Source organism: Sciurus vulgaris (genome assembly GCF_902686455.1).
Source record: "Sciurus vulgaris genome assembly, chromosome: 17".
NCBI classification, from domain to species: domain Eukaryota; kingdom Metazoa; phylum Chordata; class Mammalia; order Rodentia; family Sciuridae; genus Sciurus; species Sciurus vulgaris.
The window spans coordinates 17,214,586-17,233,619 of record NC_136478.1 but is presented as its reverse complement, the minus strand read 5'-3'; the positions used below and the strand labels follow the sequence as shown (position 1 = coordinate 17,233,619).

The following is a 19,034-nucleotide window of genomic DNA, read 5'->3' as shown; positions in this document are numbered from 1 at the left end:
CACTTGCGTAGGAAGGGCCTAGCAGAAGATGAGGCACTGCCTTGAAGATTAATGTGAAGAACAGGTGTATCTAATGCCAGGTCACTAAAAACCAGAGGTAATCTAGTGAAGCTCCATCAGATCTGACAGATTGCTAGATGGTGGACTCTCCTGGGGGCGGCTTGTGGCGATGATGTTCCCCTCCTCTCCCTTGCTGCTTCCCCCACAGTGTACCATGACACTCATCTACCTTACCGTGGAGAATGTTTTCCTGCTCATCAACTACTTCAGCTTCAGCTACTGGTTCTTTGTGGGCCTGTCTGTTGTTGGACAGCTGTACCTTCGCTGGAAGGAGCCTGACCGGCCCCGGCCACTCAAGGTCAGCAGCTCTGTGCAGAGTAGGAGGCCGGCCCTCTCCCCAGGGTGCCTTCTTGCCCATGCCCTATTCCCTCATCCCATCTTACTTAATGTCTCACCCCACTCCATTTCAGCTGAGCCTGTTTTTTCCCATCGTGTTCTGCATATGCTCCATGTTTCTGGTGATTGTGCCCCTCTTCAGTGACACCATCAATTCTCTAGTTGGCATTGGGATTGCCCTCTCCGGTGTCCCTGTCTACTTCCTGGGTGTTTACCTTCCAGAGTCCCGGAGGCCACTCTTTATTCGGAATGTCGTGGGTGAGTTTCTTTGTCCCACCATTTATTGGATGTGTGCACGTGTGTAAGTGCCCACAAGGAGCTAATGACTCCCTTTGCCACTGACTTGTTGGAGGACGAGATCTGGCTGCTCATGAGACTTCTCTTTTTGATCTTGACATGATATCTTTAGTTCTGAGTCCTATTTGGGGGTTAAAGCATTACCTCTTGACAGTGCAAGGAAAACAGTCATGCTTCAGACTGGCAGGGCATGGAATGAGGACAGTGAGGCTGGCTGGTGGGGAGGAGTGAAGCCTGGCTCAGGGTACCTAAGGGACAGGTGGGAAAGGAGCCACAAATGTGTTTTTAGCCTTTAGTTTTTCAGGTTGGGGCTGCAGCTAAATGTGTTGCTAAAACCTGTGCTTCTTTGTTTTCATTTAGCTACCATCACCAGAGTCACCCAGCAACTCTGCTTTTGTGTCCTGACTGAGCTAGATGTAGCTGAAGAGAAAAAGGTTGAAAGGAAAACTGACTAGAGGCCAGAGGTGGCATCCCCTGAGGCCTGGAAACCTGGCCACCTGGGGCCATAGCCACCAAAGTCCAGATAACAAGACTATGGGCCTAACCCTCCTGAATTAAAGGAACCTATTGAGCCACATTCTGTATGGGGACTCAGGGCCAATGCTCACTCATTGGTAAGCTATAGGAGGAGACTCAGGGTTGAGGCTACATGAAGGTGGGGTCCTCAGGGTGGCAGGGAGGTTGGTGAGCAGTGGAATGGTTGTTTAGTTTTGCTCCTGGTGGGTAGGTGCACCCCTGACATACTTACTGTGTAAGTTGCTATGGGGGAGAGGGAGTGCTGGGTTAATGACTGATTGTGGTTCACAGCTATTTGAAATTTGAACCAGGAGTCTCTACAGTGAGCTACTTTAGGGAAGTTCCTTTGACCAGGTTCAACTTCCTGACTTTAGAGGCTCAAAATGCTACCCTGGCTCAGAATTCTTCTCAGGAAATAGGGTTATATTCCTTTTTTGTTTGCTCTTTTTGGAGGCACAGACAGCAAAGCTTTACTTAACTGATGTGGGAACAGTGTCTCCCCTTTCCTGAATTCCACAAGAGAAATACCACTGTGTATTGGAACTTCACACTCAAACAATAAGCTTAATGGGAAGAAGTCTGTTCAGGGTCTCAGCAGTGCCCACTGAAGTTCCCTCCTGTCAAGGTTGACTTCTCTTCATGTATCCATGTGCCTGGGGAGCCACAGGATTTCACTGTACAGATTAGCCTGCTCTTGGAGGTCCTGCCTGTCTGACTGAATTTCCTTGGAACACATGTGCACTTAAACAGTCAAAATCCTTAAGAAAGGAGGCAAGCTTCTGGCTCTGTAATGAGTTGATCTTGGTCACCCACCTACCTGTACCTTCCTACTTGGAACCATGATGCTTTGGTGAAATCTGCAGTCCCAAAACAAGGACTGGGGAAGACCTCATTGTTCTAGCTCTGTGGCTAATTGGACACTGGCACTGCTGTCACCAAATTCAAATTCCAGTATTCCATTATTTATTGATATTTAACCTAGAATACCGATTCTAGCAAAAGAATGTTCACTGGTGTAAAGGAAATAATAGGCCTGTGTTTAAAAATTCAGATTACCCCAAATTGAGTCTCTCTGCCCTGAGAGATGTCTTAATGTGGTGGAAAGTCAGATTCTGACAATAGATTCTTTGTTCACTTTCACACAATTTTTAGTGAGTCTTACCTGGAAAAGTGAACTTTAAGAATTTTTAAAATCATGGACATATACTTTAGTATATAGACAAGTCATGTGTTACTAGCAACTGGCTCAGGGCCAACAAGTAGAGATGAACAAATTCATGAGTCAGAAGTCCAGTAATACTGACATTTTTGAAGGATAATCCTTTATTTTATCAAAACCTTAGGTCATTGTAGTTGACACAAAGTTAATCTCTGGGTTTCTGGCATAAAGTTTAAGAGGGCTGAAATATTCTGGAATTCAGGAGGGTCACCTGAATTCTATCAGCTATCACTAATTTGGGGGAACATCTTATGGACCCAAGTCATCAAATAACTTGTTTCTCTCAGAAAGGGTTGGTGTGAGGGACTGCTGTGCAGACCCAAGCAAACCCACCCTGGTGCTGGAAGTAGTCATTTTCTTTTTCTGAGAACCTCACATCCTGGCTTCTGTCCCTGGCACCAGGCTTTGTTTACACTCTAGGCTGCCTCGGTGTGGGTCACAGGGATAGTGCACTCCTCTCCTGCCCACCTTCCCTTGCCCCTGAGGCCTTGCAGGGCTGCCGTCTCAGGAAGCACTTGGTGGGACTTCTGTTTTCTCCCTCTGGAGATCAGTGAAGACTCTGGGGAAAAAGCTGCTTCAACCTCAATCTGGCACCTCAGCTAACTTTCAAGAGTGGAAAGCAACAAATTTTGGTGCTTAAGCTGGGCCACTAGACCAGGCCAGAACAGCAGGTTTGGCCTAACTGGATCTTCCTTCATGGCTGCGTTGGATTATATAAACTGTTCTGGCATGCCACCAGACACTGTCATCTTGGGCCCAGAAGAACTTGTTGGCTTGGCACATCCCATGAACATCTTGTCCTTAGATTTTGGAATTGGTCAACACTGAAGATAAGAACTATGAGGCAATTCCCTTCTGACCATTCTTCACCAAACTGACCCCTGTTGCAGACAAGGGAATAACCCTGGACATATACTTGGTAAATAAAGTTTTAGGGGAGCATGATCACAGTTGCCTTTGTTTCAGGGCATGTATCTGAGAATATGGAGGGACACTCCTACTGTCATGGGTTGAGGATTTGTATACCAAATTCCTGTCTGATTATAAGGAGTCTTGTGCAAAGGCTGACTTGCTTAAACTATATAAACATGATTTCTGTCTGAGCTGAGCTGGCACCATCCCAGGGCTCCTTTGGAGCTAATCCTTTAAGTAGTGTGTGCTTATCTGAGGATCCCTGACTCTGGCTTTATTGTTTTTCACCCCGTAACCAGCAACTCCCAGGAATACGCTGCCCCCTAGTGGCTTCTCAGGAGTAGGGGCATCACACTTCAGGTGCTGAGTGCCTGCTTAGTGAGCCATGTCATCCTCCTCTCATTACTAGATGGTGACAACATTCTTCCCCTGTGTTGGGAACCCTTCTGTGAGAGGGAAGCCAGACTCCCTACAGACTCAAGCTTCATAATGGAATTAATTCCTGCCAGGTCTTTGTTAAGATCTTAAATCCTTCTTGTGGTGTGTTAATCCCTTCTGCAGTAGTACAGTTTGTACCCTTTTTGCAGTTGGTAGTTTGTGAAGCTGTCAGCCCTTTAATGTTGACAAAACTTAACACATAAAGAGCAGTGAGTACATTAAAGTGGCAAAGTGGTTTTTAATCCTTCATTTCTATGCCTACAGAAGAAGACTAAGTTGATTAGTATTAAGCATTAATACTGAACTGTACCTTTATGGATACTTAGAATTTGAAAATTAAGTCTTTTTGGTTTAATTAGTGGCAATAATAGGGTCTGAGTACAGATCCTGGTTGCTTCAGCAGATTTAACAATTCCATGTAAGTAAGAACAAATGTAGGTAACGGCTTACAAAACGGACATAAGGTAAAAGAATGGGTGGAGGTAGGATGGACAAGTAGAGAAACAAAATCTTGAAAGAGGTGGGAAGAAGGCCTCTCCCTGTATATTTTACTTTCCTATGTGATAGTGAGTTGGAAACACCAGGCAAGATGGCTACCTTGAATGGAAGGTTCTGTGTGTTTCCCTATACCTGTGCTGTTTACTACATTAGCTACTAGCTAATGTAGCTAAAGTAAAAAATTCATGGCCAGGTATGTTAGTGCCCAACTATAATCTCAGCTACTCAGGAAACAGGCAAGAAGAATCCTTCTAAGGTCAGCTCTTAGCAAGACCCTTTCTCAAAATTTAAAAAAAAAATTAAAAAGGGCTGAGGTGTTACTCAGTGATAGAGCATTTGCCTAGCATGTAAGGCCCTGGGTTTAAATTCATAATATCACCCCCTGGAGGGGGGGGAAGGAAAAAAATTCAGTTTCTCAGTTGTACTAATCAGATTGCAAGTGCTCAGTGGCCATATGCGGCCAGTGGCTAGTACTGGACAGTATAGATAAAAACATTTTCATCACTGCAGAAAGTTCTATTTGACTAGAATCAATGCCAGAGTTAAGGTAGCTGGGGTTTTGAAAAGAGTTATATGAGATCTAAGTTTTGGTACCAAAATTTGTCCTCTTCATATATAGTTTGCTTTCCCTACCCATGAGTTTTGCATCCATGGATTCAACCAAGATAGAAAATATTTTGGAAGAACTATCCATACTAAACATAGTTGTCATTATTCTCCAAATACAGTGTAATAGCTATTTACATTGCACTGAATTTGTTGTTTTGGTACTGGGGATTGAACCCAGGGGCACATAACCACTGAGCCACTCAGGGCCTAGATAAGTTGCTGAGGCTGGCTTTGAACTCGTGATCCTCCTACCTCAGCCTCCTCAGCTGTTGGGATGTGTGAGCCACAGTGCCTGCCTGCATTAGATTTTATAAACAATCTGGAATTGGTAAAGGATTTGAAGGATGTGTGTAGGTTATATGCAAATACTATGTCATTCTATACAAGGGACTTGAACATCTGTGGACTTTGGTAGCCCCAGGAGGTCTTCAAATCAATCACCCAGATACTGAGGGACAGACGATTATAGTTTGTTTTGGTGAGTGCTGTGAATAGTAAGAAAGCCAAGTTCAGGTTATGCTTACTTTTTTTCTCCCTTGCCTTGAGATCTTCACGTCTAAGGTTAATCCTATAACTTATACCTCACTAATCCCCCATTTTTTTGTGGGGGGAAGTCAATGGAAAAACACCTAAGATATTCAGGTTTTAAAGAGTTGAGTGTGTTGGTGCTTATCAGTAATCCAAGCTACTTAGAAGGCTAAGACTAAGTTTGAGGTTAGCAATTTAGCGAGACCCTGTCTCAAGAAAATGAAAGGGGCTGGGGGTGTTGCTTAGTGGAAGAGTTAATCTGGGTTAATCCCCAGAACTGCAAAAACAGGGGAAAAAGTTTTTGAAAAATTGCTTGCTTCCATGTTAAAAGTTAGTCTTTATTAAACAATATCACATTCATATATATTGTTCCTTGGCACCACTGCCAAAAGATGACAGCAATCTTTACAACCATTATTGAAGTCTGAAGTAGGAGAGAGAGCTGTTAACTAAAACCTCCCACAGTTCAGATTCTACATCCTGCCCTAATAGCTGTTAAAATCAGGTTGTACCCCTGCAAGGGAACCACCGTAGCCCTTCTAGATCCTTCTATCCAAGAGAGCAGGCTTTACTGCAGGTAGGCAGCCTGGGGGTAGAGGAAAGTAGAATCATACTGCTACTGAAACAGGTGTCTCTCCTTTCCTCCTGCTTCATGGGAGAACTGGAATACCAGGAAAAGTGCCTGGGCCAGGAAGTGAAAGGAACTTCCATTTTTTTCAGATGGTAGTATCACTTTTGATTGAGATCAAGGAGCCTACTGTGAGTAGAAAAGACGTACTCCCTTAAATTTTCAGTGTTGGTGTGGTACTGTTGGGTATGCTTTTTCCTCCCACGTGTTCAGCTAGGAATCCTAAGAGCATGTCAGTAGAACAGTTGACACCATTCACGGAGCCCTAAAAGGCCCATGGTAGAACCTCATGGATTATCACAAGACCATCAATCTGAATCCAGGTCGTGGGGATTGTCATAGCCAAACTCCTTCTGTACATCCAGAGGGTACTTGCTCCATACCTGTCGCCTGCTGCTGCCTCTTTCCTCCTCGCTGAAGCTGTTACATTCATCAGAGTCTAGATGGAGACATCAGGAATGGATTCTTACTCTATGATTTTATATGGTATTGCAAGAGCCCCTTCTCTTCTCAAAAAGGTCTGATTTTTTATTCTCCATTATAAATAATACTTGCTCAATAAAGAAAATTTAGAATGTAGAACATTTTTTAAAGCAATCATATTCTTACCATCTAATCAAGTCCCTTAACACTAGGAGTATTTTGTCACTTTCCCCTTTGGTAAAATTCTTCCTTTATTATCAGACATCAAAAAATTATTTTTATTTGCTGCACTTAGAAGAATGCAGTCACCGAAGAAACTGAGCTGCCAGGGCATCCTTCTTCCTCCTTGCCCTAGGTACTATGTCTGTGTTATATCTTTCCCCAAAGAGTTGGAAATGTAGAAATTTCTTGAGAAATTGGATAACAGACTTCTGAAAATCCTGGGCCTATCCCTACTGGCAACCCTCTTTCTTCATTACTTCCTAGATGGGAGCAGGGAGAGGGGCATCAAGCTAGATGTTTTACTTAATCCAAACCACTGAAGTTGGTGCAGTATTGTCTCATTTTCTGGGGGAGAAAATGAGGATCACTGAAGTAACTTGCATTAGAGCCATAAGGAGGCAACGACAGAACTCAGGATCTGAACCCAGGCCTGATTGACATTATACGCCCAGCAGTCCTCCTAGAAACACTGCTCAATGGCAGAGAAGGAAAGCCAGGTGAGATGTACCTGTCAATGGTCTTTACCTCGGACTTGGATCTTATCAGTCCCTCCATATCCAGACTTCCACCCACCTCTGGAATCTTCATCATCATCACTGCTCTCCTCCTCTGGGTACTCATTGCGCCAATTATTCTCACTGTTCTCATCGTCTTCATCTTCATAAATGTCTTCTGGTTGTTGATCATCATTTACCTGCACATCTCAACACAAACATGAGTCTAAGTCAAAGCATCTAAGGGTATGCTCTTTGGAGGACACTATTACCATACTTGGGGAGATTCAGGTAAAGGTGCCATGTGAAAAAGGCAGATTAGGAGTTAGTTTAACTGCTACACCAGGGACTGATAATCTTAGGCTCCTCTTCCACTCAAGTGTGCAGGCCATGACATCAGGTTCCAACTCCACCAGAACAGAATGCAGGGTTGAGAGGAACCACAGCTCTGAGCAGGTTATGACAGCAATCTTCAAACTCCTGGAGGGCCACCAGATGGGAGAAGGATTTTATGGATTGTGGGTGATGCCGAAAATCAGAACCAAAACCCAATATTACAAGGTGCAGGAAGGAAGGAGTAGGAGCCACGCAGAGGTTCATGGTGGGTGCCTGACAGCTAATCTATGGGTGTGGTGGAGGTGCAAGAGAAGGTACTTTTCTCACAATATGAGTATGTCAGGTGTCACCATTACTTTTCTCATTAATCTTACTAAAATTTAAGAATAATGGTGTTAGGATGTTAGTTTTCATCATCCAAGGTCTTCTCCTCCTTTAAGATATAATTAAAATAAAAGCTTTGGTGTGTACCTATAATCCCAGCGACTCAGGAGGCTGAGGCGGGAGGATTTTAAGTTCCAAGGAAGCCTCAGCAACTTAGCAAGGCCCTAAGCAACTTAGGGAGACCCTGTCTCAAAATTAAAAATAAAAAAAGGGTGTGGCTCAGTAGTAGAATCCTTGCCCAGCATGCATGAGGCTTTGTGGCCTCACCACCACAAAAAATAAAAATAAAAAAAAAATTTAAAAAGGGCTGGAATGTGGTTTAGTGGTTAAGTGCCCCTGGGTTAATTTCCCAGTACAAAAAATAAAATGACAAGTAAATAAATTAAAGCTTTTGTTCTCATTCATTAAGAAAGTCGATTTTGCAAGGTGTAGTGATGCACACCTATCCTAGCGACTTGGGAGGCATATGCAGGAGGATTACAAGTTCAAGGTCAGCCTGGGTAACTTAGTGAGACCCTGTCTCAAAAGAAAAAAGAAAAGGGACCTGTGATGTAGCTCAGTAGTGAAGTCCCCTGGGTTCAATTCCCAGTACCAAAAGAAAAAAAAGTCTGTTTTTACTTTGATTTTATTTAAGCTCCTACATATATTTACCCTCTAAAGTGGATTACTATAGGTAGCCATAAACAATGAAGATGATGTTGTAAACCTTGTAAAAGATTATGAGCAAAAATCATCAGTGCTTCTAAAAAATATCAGCCCCCAGCAGTCCCCTTGGAAATACTGTTCAGTGGTAGAGAAGGAAAATTTAGGGGTGTTTCCCAAAATTTCCTACACTAAACCTGGTTTCTAAAAGATGTTTAGAATAAATTTTTCTGCCATGTGAAAAATTTAGTTCCTGCTGGGACAGGGGCACATGCCTGTAAATCTAAGCTACTCTGAAGGCTGAGGCAGAAGAATCCCAGTTCAAGGCCAGCCTGATCAACTTAGAGAGACCCTGTCTCAAAGTAAAATTAAAAGGGTTGGGGATGCAGCACAGTGGCTGAGTGCTTGCTTAGCATGTGCCAGGGTTCAAACCCCGATAGTACAAAAAACAAAACAAACCAAACAACAACAAAACCAATTTTAAGTAAGAAGAAAAACTAATAAAATGTTGATGAGGCATGAAGCCCAGAGAGGCAAAGCACCCTAACCAGAGAAAAAGTTTAGGCAGCCACATGCCCCCTCCCTTCATTGACCCCCTTACCAGGTCCCACTCCTGGCTGTAGGGCTGCACAGAGAGGATGTTCTCAATCCACCCTGGAGTGGCCATCTCCAAGTAGTAAATGTCATACACATAGTCATCATGCTTTTGTTCCTCTTGCTGCCCGACTCCTGGTCCATCCTCAGATATAGTCAACCGCTCACGGATCAACTCTACAGAATTGCAGAGGATCACACCTGGATCTGATGTCTGAGAAGAAAACAGATAATACAGGCATGATTCAAAACGTGATCTTTGAGGAAGAACCCAAGAATTGTGTGAAAGGTGGCCTGTTACAGTTGTTATATTTAAAATTCTTATTCTCATGAACTACTAAACTCTTCTTAATTAACTACAAAATTAAAGAAGTCCAGAATGTCTGTAAAACTAATGTGTAGTTCTTTTTTTTGGATAAAAATCTATTAAGATTGCCTCCTGCTCTTCTGGACTTGGTACACACACACACACGCACACACAAAACACACACATGGAAACAATGGCCTGAAGAGAAGGGAGCTAGATAAGTTGACCAGTCTTGTCCCCAAACTCTGAGTCAAACCTGTTTCTACAGATCCAGATGTTCTCTGAGTTCCTTTGGTATGATGTTTTCCCCTTATGAATTCATAGGCAACACACAGCACCTCTACAGCTGACTGCATAATGGGCTGGCATTTTGTGGGATCTCCTTTAGATGCCTACGAGTGATTCCTGGTGACCACTACCATTGCTGCTTATTTGGCTTGCTCTGTTGATCTCATTTTTTTTTTTTTTAATGGTACTAGGGTTTGAATCCAAAGGCACTTTACGACTGGGCTACATGCCCAGCTCTTTTTATTTTTATTTTGAAATGGGATCTTGGTAAGTTGCTCTGAGGCTGGCCTGTGACTTGCAATTCTTTTGCCTCAGCTTACTGAGTCACTGGGATTATAGATGCACACTACCATGCTTAGCACTGACATTTTTTAAAATCATAAACTGATTCACCTATTTTTCTGCTACAAAGAATATCTTGAAATGAAATACCCCAGAATATGAATGGTCTAGGTAAGATTTAGTCCAGTGTCCAGGCATCTTATCCAGGGCCCTGTAGCACAAACAGGTATGGAAACAAGGGGAAGGTGCTGCAGAATGCCCCTTAACAGGTTTATCATAGGAAGCTGCATAGCTCAAACTTGACACCACACGAGAGAGTGGGGAATGTCCCACAGTTAAGGCACACAGGGAGACTGTTGCTGTCATTTACAGTTCAGAGGACTCTCCCACCAAAATCATAATGAAACTAGGGATGTAAGTTCTTATGCAGGCTCTTGAGCAAACTCAAAGCTCTTTTTGAGGAAAGTTTTAGCTCTAACACAGGTCCCTACCCCCCCAGTCCAGTAAATACACAAATTCAGCTTTAGGGCCTTTGGCTTTGCAGATTCTCTGCCTAGAAAGCACACCCTACCACCTACCCCTCAAATCACCAATGCCCTGCACCATTCTCTTTCTTTTTTTGGGGGGGACGGGTAACTGTGAATTGAACCCAGAGCACTTAACTACTGAGCTACATCCTCAGTCGTTTTTTTATATTTTATTTAGAGACAGGGTCTCGCTAAATTGCAGAGGCTGGCTTTGAACTATCTTCCTGCCTCTGCCTCCAGAGCCTCTGGGATTAAAGACGTGTGCCACCGCGCCCAACCTTGCCATTCACTTTCAAGTCTTCACTTGAAGTCTTTTTTCACAAAAACGGCACCACTCTTTCTCCTTTTCCCCCACCTGACAATTTGCTTGTTTAATAGTTTTCTTCTCTACCTGAATGTTAGATCCTCACCGTTGTAGCCACACAATTTAAGAGCAATACCTGGCACACAGGCACGCACTCAGTAGATACATGTAAAGTAAAAATCAAATTGGTAATATCCACTCCTAAGGTTAAGCTATGCTCTGCCTTTTAACTACGTGTGTCCTCCGACGCAGACTCTTCCTATTACTACCTTCAAAGTCGTCCAACCACCTCCGCGTGCATACTCACTTTGCAGGAGTCCGTGCTGGAGGCCTCTGGGTCTTCCTCCTCATGGACTAGGTCCAACAGCTGAAAGTCTGCGTCCCCAGCAGCTTCTGGGGTTCCTGGCGCGTACTCAGACTTGGGGCTGCCGGAGGTCCCTGAGGATCTGTGGCTGGAAACCACACGGTAGCGACCCTCTTTCCGGACTTCGCGAGCTGAGGCGCGGAGATCGCGGCGGATACGCTGCTGGCTGCCCCGGGAAGGGCGCAGGGCAGCCCGCACGAGCTGCTGGACTGGGTCCTCCTGGGGAGCAGCAGGAGAGGATAGGGCGGCGTCACCAAGGATTTGTAAGGGGGTTGGAGATCCGGTTTCGTAAGGCAGCGACCTAAGATCCACACGAATTCCATTACCGCCCACTTACCTGCGAGCGCACGGTGGCCACCAACTGGAAGACATTATTCTCCGACGCTCTCTCCAGACCCTCCGGCGTCTTCTGAGCAGCCGACTCGACCTCGCTGTTCCGGAGGCGCTTACAAGCAAGCACAAGGGCCTCGGCTGGCTCTGCCGTGCGCTTCCGCTTCACACGGAGCACGGCGGTCCTGCCGGCCTCCATAGCGGCGTTCGCGAAGCACTGTGGGAAGGCGAGAGGCGCGTCGGGGGAGCCCCTGGCTTCGGATCCCGCCCCGCGGACGTTCGAAGGTCCCGCCCCGCACGCTGGCCGCGGCAAGATGGCGGTGGCGGCGGTGGTAAGCCGAGTGGTTCCAGCGCGGGGTGAGACGCTGGGCGAGCTGGGAAGGTGGGGTCGTGGTTGGAGTCCCGGGTGCAACTAGCGTCCTGTCCTCAGGGCTTGGGCGGAGGTGCCTGGCGTGGGCGTACGCGGACGCCGTGGTGTGCCCCTTTTCTGGACCTTTCCAGAGTCCGCGTGGGGCTGCTTGAAGCACCCTGGCCGGCAGGAGTGGGTTTCCAGGCCAGCCCTGGCTCTTCAGTCCGGCTAGTCGCTCCTGGGTGGGCGCGAGGCCTGGGTTATAGCACTCTTGCCTGGTGCCTTGCACCGCGAACTGGGTCACTGTTCTTTGATTCAGGAGCTCTGATGACTCGCCTTTCTAGTCAGTGTTCTGAGTAGTTGACCATTTTGTGTACCCAACACCGTGGCCAGGATTGGTCCTGCAAAAGTGGACACCCAATGTAGACATGCTTCTGCTTAAAATCCTTGGGTGATTCCAACTGCACATAGAACAAAATTCTTTCGGAGCCAGGCGCGTTGGCGCACGCCTGTAGTCCCAGCAGCTCGGGAGACTGAGGCAGGAGGATCGCGAGTTCAAAGCTAACCTAAGCAAAAGTGAGACACCAGGCAACTCAGTGAGACCCTTGTCTCTAAATAAAATACAAAATAGGGCTGGTGATGTGGCTCAGTGGCCGAATGCCCCTGAGTTCAATCCCTGGTACAAAAAAAAAAAAAAAAAAAAAATCCTTTCCAAAACCAAAAGGCCCAGTGTAATTTACAGAAGCCCACTTCTAATCTCCTATCATTTCTTCTGCTCTAAGCGCTTCACTCATTCAGGCTTTTGTCACATTTTCTTTCAGCATCTTGTTCCTTCTGCCTTAGGTTATGGCCCTTGGAAAAGTTGGGATAAGCATTCCTGGCATATAAAAACTATGTCCCTAACTGTTAGCCTGGCAAGCCTTGCTAGCCTTGCATGGTCTCAACTTGAATGCTGTCGTCCTCAAAGAGTCCTATAACTATTCTATTTTTCACAGTGCCCCGTGCATTTCAGTTTCTTGCACTCACATAGCCTGACTTTTATATCCCTCATTACAGTCTAAACTCTTAAGAGGCCAAGGCTCCCTCTGTCTTATTTATTATGGTGGCCCCAGTCCCTAACACAGTTTTGAATGAATGACTGAAGTCCCAATGCTCTGAAATCTGACTAGTAATACAATTAGGGTTTGGCATGGTGGTTTCCATTCATTCCGGCTAGATGTGAGTTCATAGCTCTTGGGGAATGTAGAAAGGGTCAGAATGTCTCCTGAATCTGGAGTGAGGGTTCCTTCTGAAAGAGGACAAGTCATACTAATATCTGAGGGAATTTATCCATGGAAGTGTTTACCCAGAAGTTCAGTCATTCATAAAATTTTTAGCACAGGACATGGTTCCCATCCTCAAACATTTGTTTAGGACTGAGGATGTAGCTAAGTGGTAGACCACTTGCCTAGCATGTGTGATGTCCTGGGTTTAATCCCCAACACTGCAGGGAAACAGTTACACTGATTTATATAAAGCCAGTGACTACAATTCTGAAAGGACATTTTAATCCTGGTTATATCACAGCAATATCACAGGCAGAAAAGGAATTCCATTGATCAAAGTTCTTTAGTACAGTCTTGAATTTTAAATGACTTCAGAAGTGATTCTATATGGGCCACAGGATAAGAGTTTCAGGATCATTTCCCATGTGAACCTCTGTGACATATTTTCTAATTCCCAGCCCTTTCTTTGTTTTTTATTTTAAAACAGGGTCTCGCTAAGTTGCTTAGGGCCTTGCTAAATTGCTGAGCAGCCTTTGAGCTTGTGATCCTCCTATCTCAGTCTCCCCAGTTGCTGGGATGACAGGTGTGCACCCCCATGCCTGGCAAGATCAATTAAATTTTGATGGAAAGATTAAAATACTTTCAATGACTTTGTTAAGTTCTTAATTATTTTTCATCTTTTTGTTTTCTTGTCCTGTCCTCTCCTCATTTTTGGATATCATGATTGAATAGATTTCTGACAATCAGATCTGTTCTTAAGAAGCAAACTGGCAAGGCTGCTTTTCTATCCAGACACTTGGGAGCTGGTGGCACCATGAAGGTCTTCTGTGGGCGGGCCAATCCCACCACAGGATCCGTGGAGTGGCTGGAAGAGGATGAGCACTATGACTACCACCAGGAGATTGCCAGGTAACAAGGGCAAGTTTACAGTCAGGACTGTAGCTGGATGGGGCACTCAGTCTCAAAGCAGATGCCTGTAATCCATGCTGGGTGCGGACTAGGCTATCACTCAGTGCTTAATGATCAGAGCAGATGTTATTCATGAGCAGGTCTGTTTAGCCAGGAGGGCATGTGTAGGAGTTAGGTAAAGTCATGCCCATTTGGAGTGCCAAACATTTGTAGCAGCCTTACCAGTCTCAGAAGATCTGTTTAGTAGTGTAAAGAGGACCCCAAGATTCAGTGGTAGTGGAGTTGATGAAATTCTTATCTATCACTGAAGTGGTGACACACTTAATATAGGCAGATTCTCATGAGTAAAAAAATGAAAAATGCTTTTCTTTGCCCTTAGAAGGAATGTTTAAAAGTATGTGGTTGTAGTTATTTAGCAATCAATAAGCACATTCAACTTGCCAGCACTGTAGAAACCAAGATGGAGAAAATTTATTTTCCATCTTCAAGGAATGTGCAGTTTTATGGGAGAGACATATAAAAAATTGTAGCATGGCCAGGCATGGTGGTACATGTCTATAATCTCAGCTACTCAGGAGAGGAGGCTTAGGCAGGAAGATAACAAGTTCAAGATTATGCTGGGCAACTTGGCAAGACCCTGTCTTAAAAAAAAAAAAAAAAAAAAAAAATAGACAGCATGTGCTAGTGCATATAAGGAGATAAAAGCATCTGGAAGTGGTACAAAAGGTTATGAATGCATCATAAACTAGCTGAATGGATAGGGGTTGGTGTTTAAATGATATCTTAGGTCTAAAGACAGGGAAATTGAAGTTTGAGCATCAGGGTTTGCATGTAAATTTCCAGATGGACAGTTTGGGGAGCAGCTAGCAGTTCAGTATGGCTGGATTGTGGTCCCCAAAATAAAAAGCTCGGATTGTAGCTCAGTGGTAGAGTACCCCTGAGTTCAGTTCCCAGTATCACTGAAGTCTGTGGTGAGAGAAGCTGCTGAAAAGGCCAGTGGAGATTACATTGTAAAGTGTTGGAATAAAACACAGGAAGAGGAACGTGGGCTTAAAATCTGGGCTCCACTGCTTCTTAACTTGGCCATGGTACTTTACTTCCCGAAGTCGTACTATAATACTGCAGACCTCGTTTAAAAATATTCATTTCACCATATAATACCTTTATTTTAGGGTGCTTGAAGCTTGCATGAAATATGTGTCTGCTACAGAATAATGGCTCAACAATATTACTTTATTTCTAAAGACTTTGTACATTTTCTGAGTAATTCAAATGTTAAATGGGAGAAAGAGGATCAGGTTGTATTTTGGAACACTTGCTGGGAGTAGTGTGGGGAATGGGTTGGAGAGAGAGGAAATCATTAGTGTGGATATTGGAGTCCCAAAGCTGAGGCAGTAGAGGTGGAGAGAGGAAGAGACAGCTTTTAGGGAGCTTGAGTTTGGTAACTCAGAGTGTGAGTTTGGAAGCAGTGATGGAAGGAGAGAGAAAATTGAAGAAGCACCAAGATTTCTAATAAGAGTGACTGGAGGATTGAGTTACCTTAGCTATCCCCTAAGGTAGAGGGGATACAGGAGGAATGGGTGGTGTTGGGGAAGGGAAGGTGATGGAGGTGATATGTTTGGGTCTGGATATGCAGATGGAGATGCCAGTGGGTAGATAGACACGTGGGTCTGGAGACAGGATTTGCTGTAGTTAGTGGAGTTGAAACAGGGAGAGGTTATAATCTCTCAGAGTGGATGTGGAGCATGAAAGGCTGAAGAAGGAATCCTGCAGAAGCAAGAGGGAATGGCTAGAGTGGAAAGGGGGAGAGAGTTTTAGGAAAGATGGAATGCCCAGCAAGGCTGCTAAGAAGTCCTGGATGCTGATGACTAATGTTAGTGACAGGAGTGAGCAGGTGGTGGTGAGGGAAAGTGATGTCAGTGGAATGGTGGGAAGTGAGTGGCTGATAAGGCAAGAAAGATGGTGAGTGAACATGCCTTAAAGAGTGGGCAGGGAACACATTTTCAAGATTGTTTGAATCTGTGTTTTCCTAGGTTGTAATCCTAAGTAACCCCAAGTAAATATAATTTTCTTTATTCTCAACTAGGTTGAATTTATTCTCAGCACAGCAAAAGATTGGAAACCACACAGAATAGTACTATGGGAGAAAATGAAGTGCAGAATTAATTGCAGGCCACAGATTTGTAAATTTCTATGGCAGAAGATACGGATAAATGATTCTCCTTCCTTTAACACTTGTAGTTATTGAACTCTTGATAAGAAGTGAAGGTGCCAGGCATGATGGCCCTCGTATACATTGCAGGTGTGTGCTTTCCCTTCCCCAGTTCCTCTCCCTAGCATCACCTGCCAAGGTGCACATGTATGCAAGCTTAGGTCAAGGGATATTAAATCTTGATTTCTTCCAGAGGAGGAAATTGTATAACATATAACATGATCAGGATACTGGTGGCTATGGGATTACTGGTACAGGACTAACTACCATAGCATTTTGGGGTCTGAGAAAGAACATCTGTCTCTGAGAATTTTTTCTGCAGTACCAGGGAAAAACAGCTTCTAATTCTATTATAATAACTTAAAGTGGATGATGTGTTTGTTTCATCTGATTGAGGAATGCATTTATATTTGTGAATGCTCTCATGTGGTTTTGTATGTCGTCATGAGCAAAGGTTTCTGACCTGTCTTTTTTGTCTTTTAGGTCATCCTATGCAGATATGCTACATGACAAAGACAGAGTAAGTGTAAAGGGAAACCACATTGATGTGGTGTCTGAAATCTTGGATTATGAGGATGTTAAAAACTCCTCCTAAAGATGGATGCAGTGATGCATGCCTATAATCCCAGCTACGTGGAAGGCTGTGGCATGTAGATCACAAGTTCATGGCCAGCCTGGGCATCGTGGTGAGACTGTCTCAAAATATAAAAAGGGCTGGGAGTAGAGTTAAGTGGTGGAGTGCTTGCTTAGCATGCACAAAGCCCTGAGTTTAGTCCCCAGTACTACAAAAGAAACCAAAAAACAAAACTCTCCCCCAGGAATCATGATGTTATAATGATACTGAGAGGCAGTATGGTATAATGGTCAGGCAATTAGTTAGAAGGCTGGATCCTACCCCTGGCTCTGTTTTTTGTACTCCTCAACTTCATTAAGATAAAAGTTGGATATATTTGTGTTATACTATATGATGTTTTGATGTATATATACATTATGAAATGTTCATTATCAAACTAATTAACATATCTTCACCTATATACTTCTTTTGGAGTGGTAAGAATATTTAAAATTTAGTAGTTACCAAGTGTACCACACATTATTATTATTATTTTAAATATATATTTTTTAGATGTTGATAGACCTTTAGTTTATTCATTTATTTAAATGTGGTGCTGAGAATCGAATCCAGTGCCTCCCACATGCTAGGCAAGTGCTCTACCACTGAGCCACAACCCCAGCCCACCATACATTATTATTAACTGTAGTCACCATGTTGTACAATAGATTTCCAGCACTTAACTGTATAACTGAAACTTTATACCCTTTAAAGAAAACCTTGCCTTCTTGGACTACCTTTCTCTGATTCTATGAGTTCCAACTTTTTTATATTTGACATATAAGTCAGATCATGAGTATTCATCTCTCTCTACCTGGCTTTCCACTTAACACCCACTCCCAATCCTTTGGCCCCAGGATACCTGTCCATTTGTATTGTCACAGATGACAAGACTTCCTTCTTTTTCAAAGCTGAGTGGGGAGATACATAGTCTGCCCTGCAGAGAGAGTTCTTTTTGCCCTGGCCTCCAGGAGATTGGCCAAAAGGCATTCCATCCAACTGGGTTTTGTTTGTTTGTTTGTTTGTTTGTTTGTTTGTTTTGGAACTCAGGGGTTCTTGACCATTGAGTCACATCCCCAGCCCTTTTTTATTTTTATTTTTTATTTTGAGACGGGGTCTCACTAAGTTCTTGAGACTGGCTTAGCTTGAAGGCTCAGTTAAGTAGACACATCTTATTTTACATCTGTATTGGTTTGGCTGAATAGGTACCCTGACCTTTCTGTTGAAAACAACAAAAATGATGGGAAAAATATTTGTATATCTTTTTATTTTTTTATTTATTTATTTTTAATTTTTATTTTTAGTTGTCGATGGACCTTTATTTAATTATTTTATTTATATGTGGTGTTGAGAATTGAACCCAGTGCCTCATATATGCCTTGCAAGTGCTGTGTTCTACCACTGAGCCCTAGCCCCAGCCCTGTACATCTTTTTAAATTGATAAAGTTATTAAGGAATATTAAGAGCCCATTAGGTTTGGGGATAAGTTATTATGTAGCACTAAGTACCTAGTACAGGACTGGTATCCAAAGGGCAACATTCTTTGACCATAGTACAATCAATTCAGAGATCTCAGTACAAGAATAACTAAAAAGGTATTAAAAAGGAATGTAGCTCAGTGTTATAGCACTTGCCTAGCATTTGTGAGGCCCTTGGTTTGATCTCCAGTAACGCAGGGGGAAAAATGCATGGGAAAGTAGCTAAAATAGCTGGGCGTGGTGGCACACACCTGTAATCTAGTAGCTTGGAAGACTGAGGCAGAAGGATTGTAAATTTAGAGTTAGCCTCTACAATTTAGTGAGACTAAGCAACTTTTCTCAAAATAACAAATAAAAAGAACTGGGGGATGTGACTCAGTGGTAAAGCACCCCTGAGTTCATTCCCTGGTATAAAAAACAAAAACAAAACAAAACACAAAGAATATAACTAAAGAACTGGTGCATTCCTATAATCCCAGCACCTCAGGAGGCTGAAGCAGGAGGGTAGCAAAGAGATAAGAGATTTAAGAGGCAGAAGGGTAGCAAGTTCAAGGCCAATTGCAGCAACTTAGACACTAAAGTAACACAGTGAGACCCTGTCTCAGAAATTTAAAAAATGGCTGGAGATGTGGCTTAGTGGTTAAGCACCCCTGGGTTCAATCTCCAGTAC

At 43.7% G+C, this 19,034-nt stretch overlaps 3 protein-coding genes across 12 annotated transcripts in view; 2 read left to right on the top strand and 1 right to left on the bottom strand.

The window, feature by feature from the left end:
• The window catches only part of SLC7A6 (solute carrier family 7 member 6), a 31,066-nt gene extending 28,954 nt beyond the window's left edge, over window positions 1-2,112 (top strand). For all 6 annotated transcript variants that reach the window (XM_079116892.1, XM_079116891.1, XM_079116894.1 and 3 more), the window contains 3 exons: window positions 209-358; window positions 471-654; window positions 1,054-2,112. In XM_079116892.1, coding sequence (XP_078973018.1) covers window positions 209-358; window positions 471-654; window positions 1,054-1,148 — 429 coding nt within the window. In that variant the 3' untranslated portion in view covers window positions 1,149-2,112. The remainder of the gene's footprint in view (window positions 1-208; window positions 359-470; window positions 655-1,053) is intronic.
• Window positions 2,113-5,730: 3,618 nt separating this feature from the next.
• SLC7A6OS (solute carrier family 7 member 6 opposite strand) lies at window positions 5,731-11,737 on the bottom strand (the record flags this gene model as incomplete). The annotated part of the gene is made up of 5 exons (XM_079116921.1): window positions 5,731-6,480; window positions 7,260-7,380; window positions 9,144-9,350; window positions 11,152-11,427; window positions 11,546-11,737. The coding sequence occupies 5 exons, from the start codon at window positions 11,735-11,737 to the stop codon at window positions 6,350-6,352; spliced, it is 927 nt and encodes a 308-aa protein (XP_078973047.1). The 3' UTR covers window positions 5,731-6,349.
• A 10-nt stretch (window positions 11,738-11,747) lies between these two features.
• Window positions 11,748-19,034, top strand: part of PRMT7 (protein arginine methyltransferase 7) — a 38,538-nt gene continuing 31,251 nt past the window's right edge. For 2 of the 5 annotated variants that reach the window (XM_079116859.1, XM_079116860.1), the window contains exons 1-3: window positions 11,782-11,895; window positions 13,885-14,061; window positions 16,757-16,793. In XM_079116859.1, the coding sequence (XP_078972985.1) occupies window positions 13,967-14,061; window positions 16,757-16,793 (132 nt within the window). In that variant the 5' untranslated portion in view covers window positions 11,782-11,895; window positions 13,885-13,966. Of the gene's footprint in view, window positions 11,896-13,884; window positions 14,062-16,147; window positions 16,364-16,756; window positions 16,794-19,034 lie in introns of those variants that run through there. The other 3 variants (XM_079116856.1, XM_079116858.1, XM_079116857.1) reach the window with 3 other exon arrangements.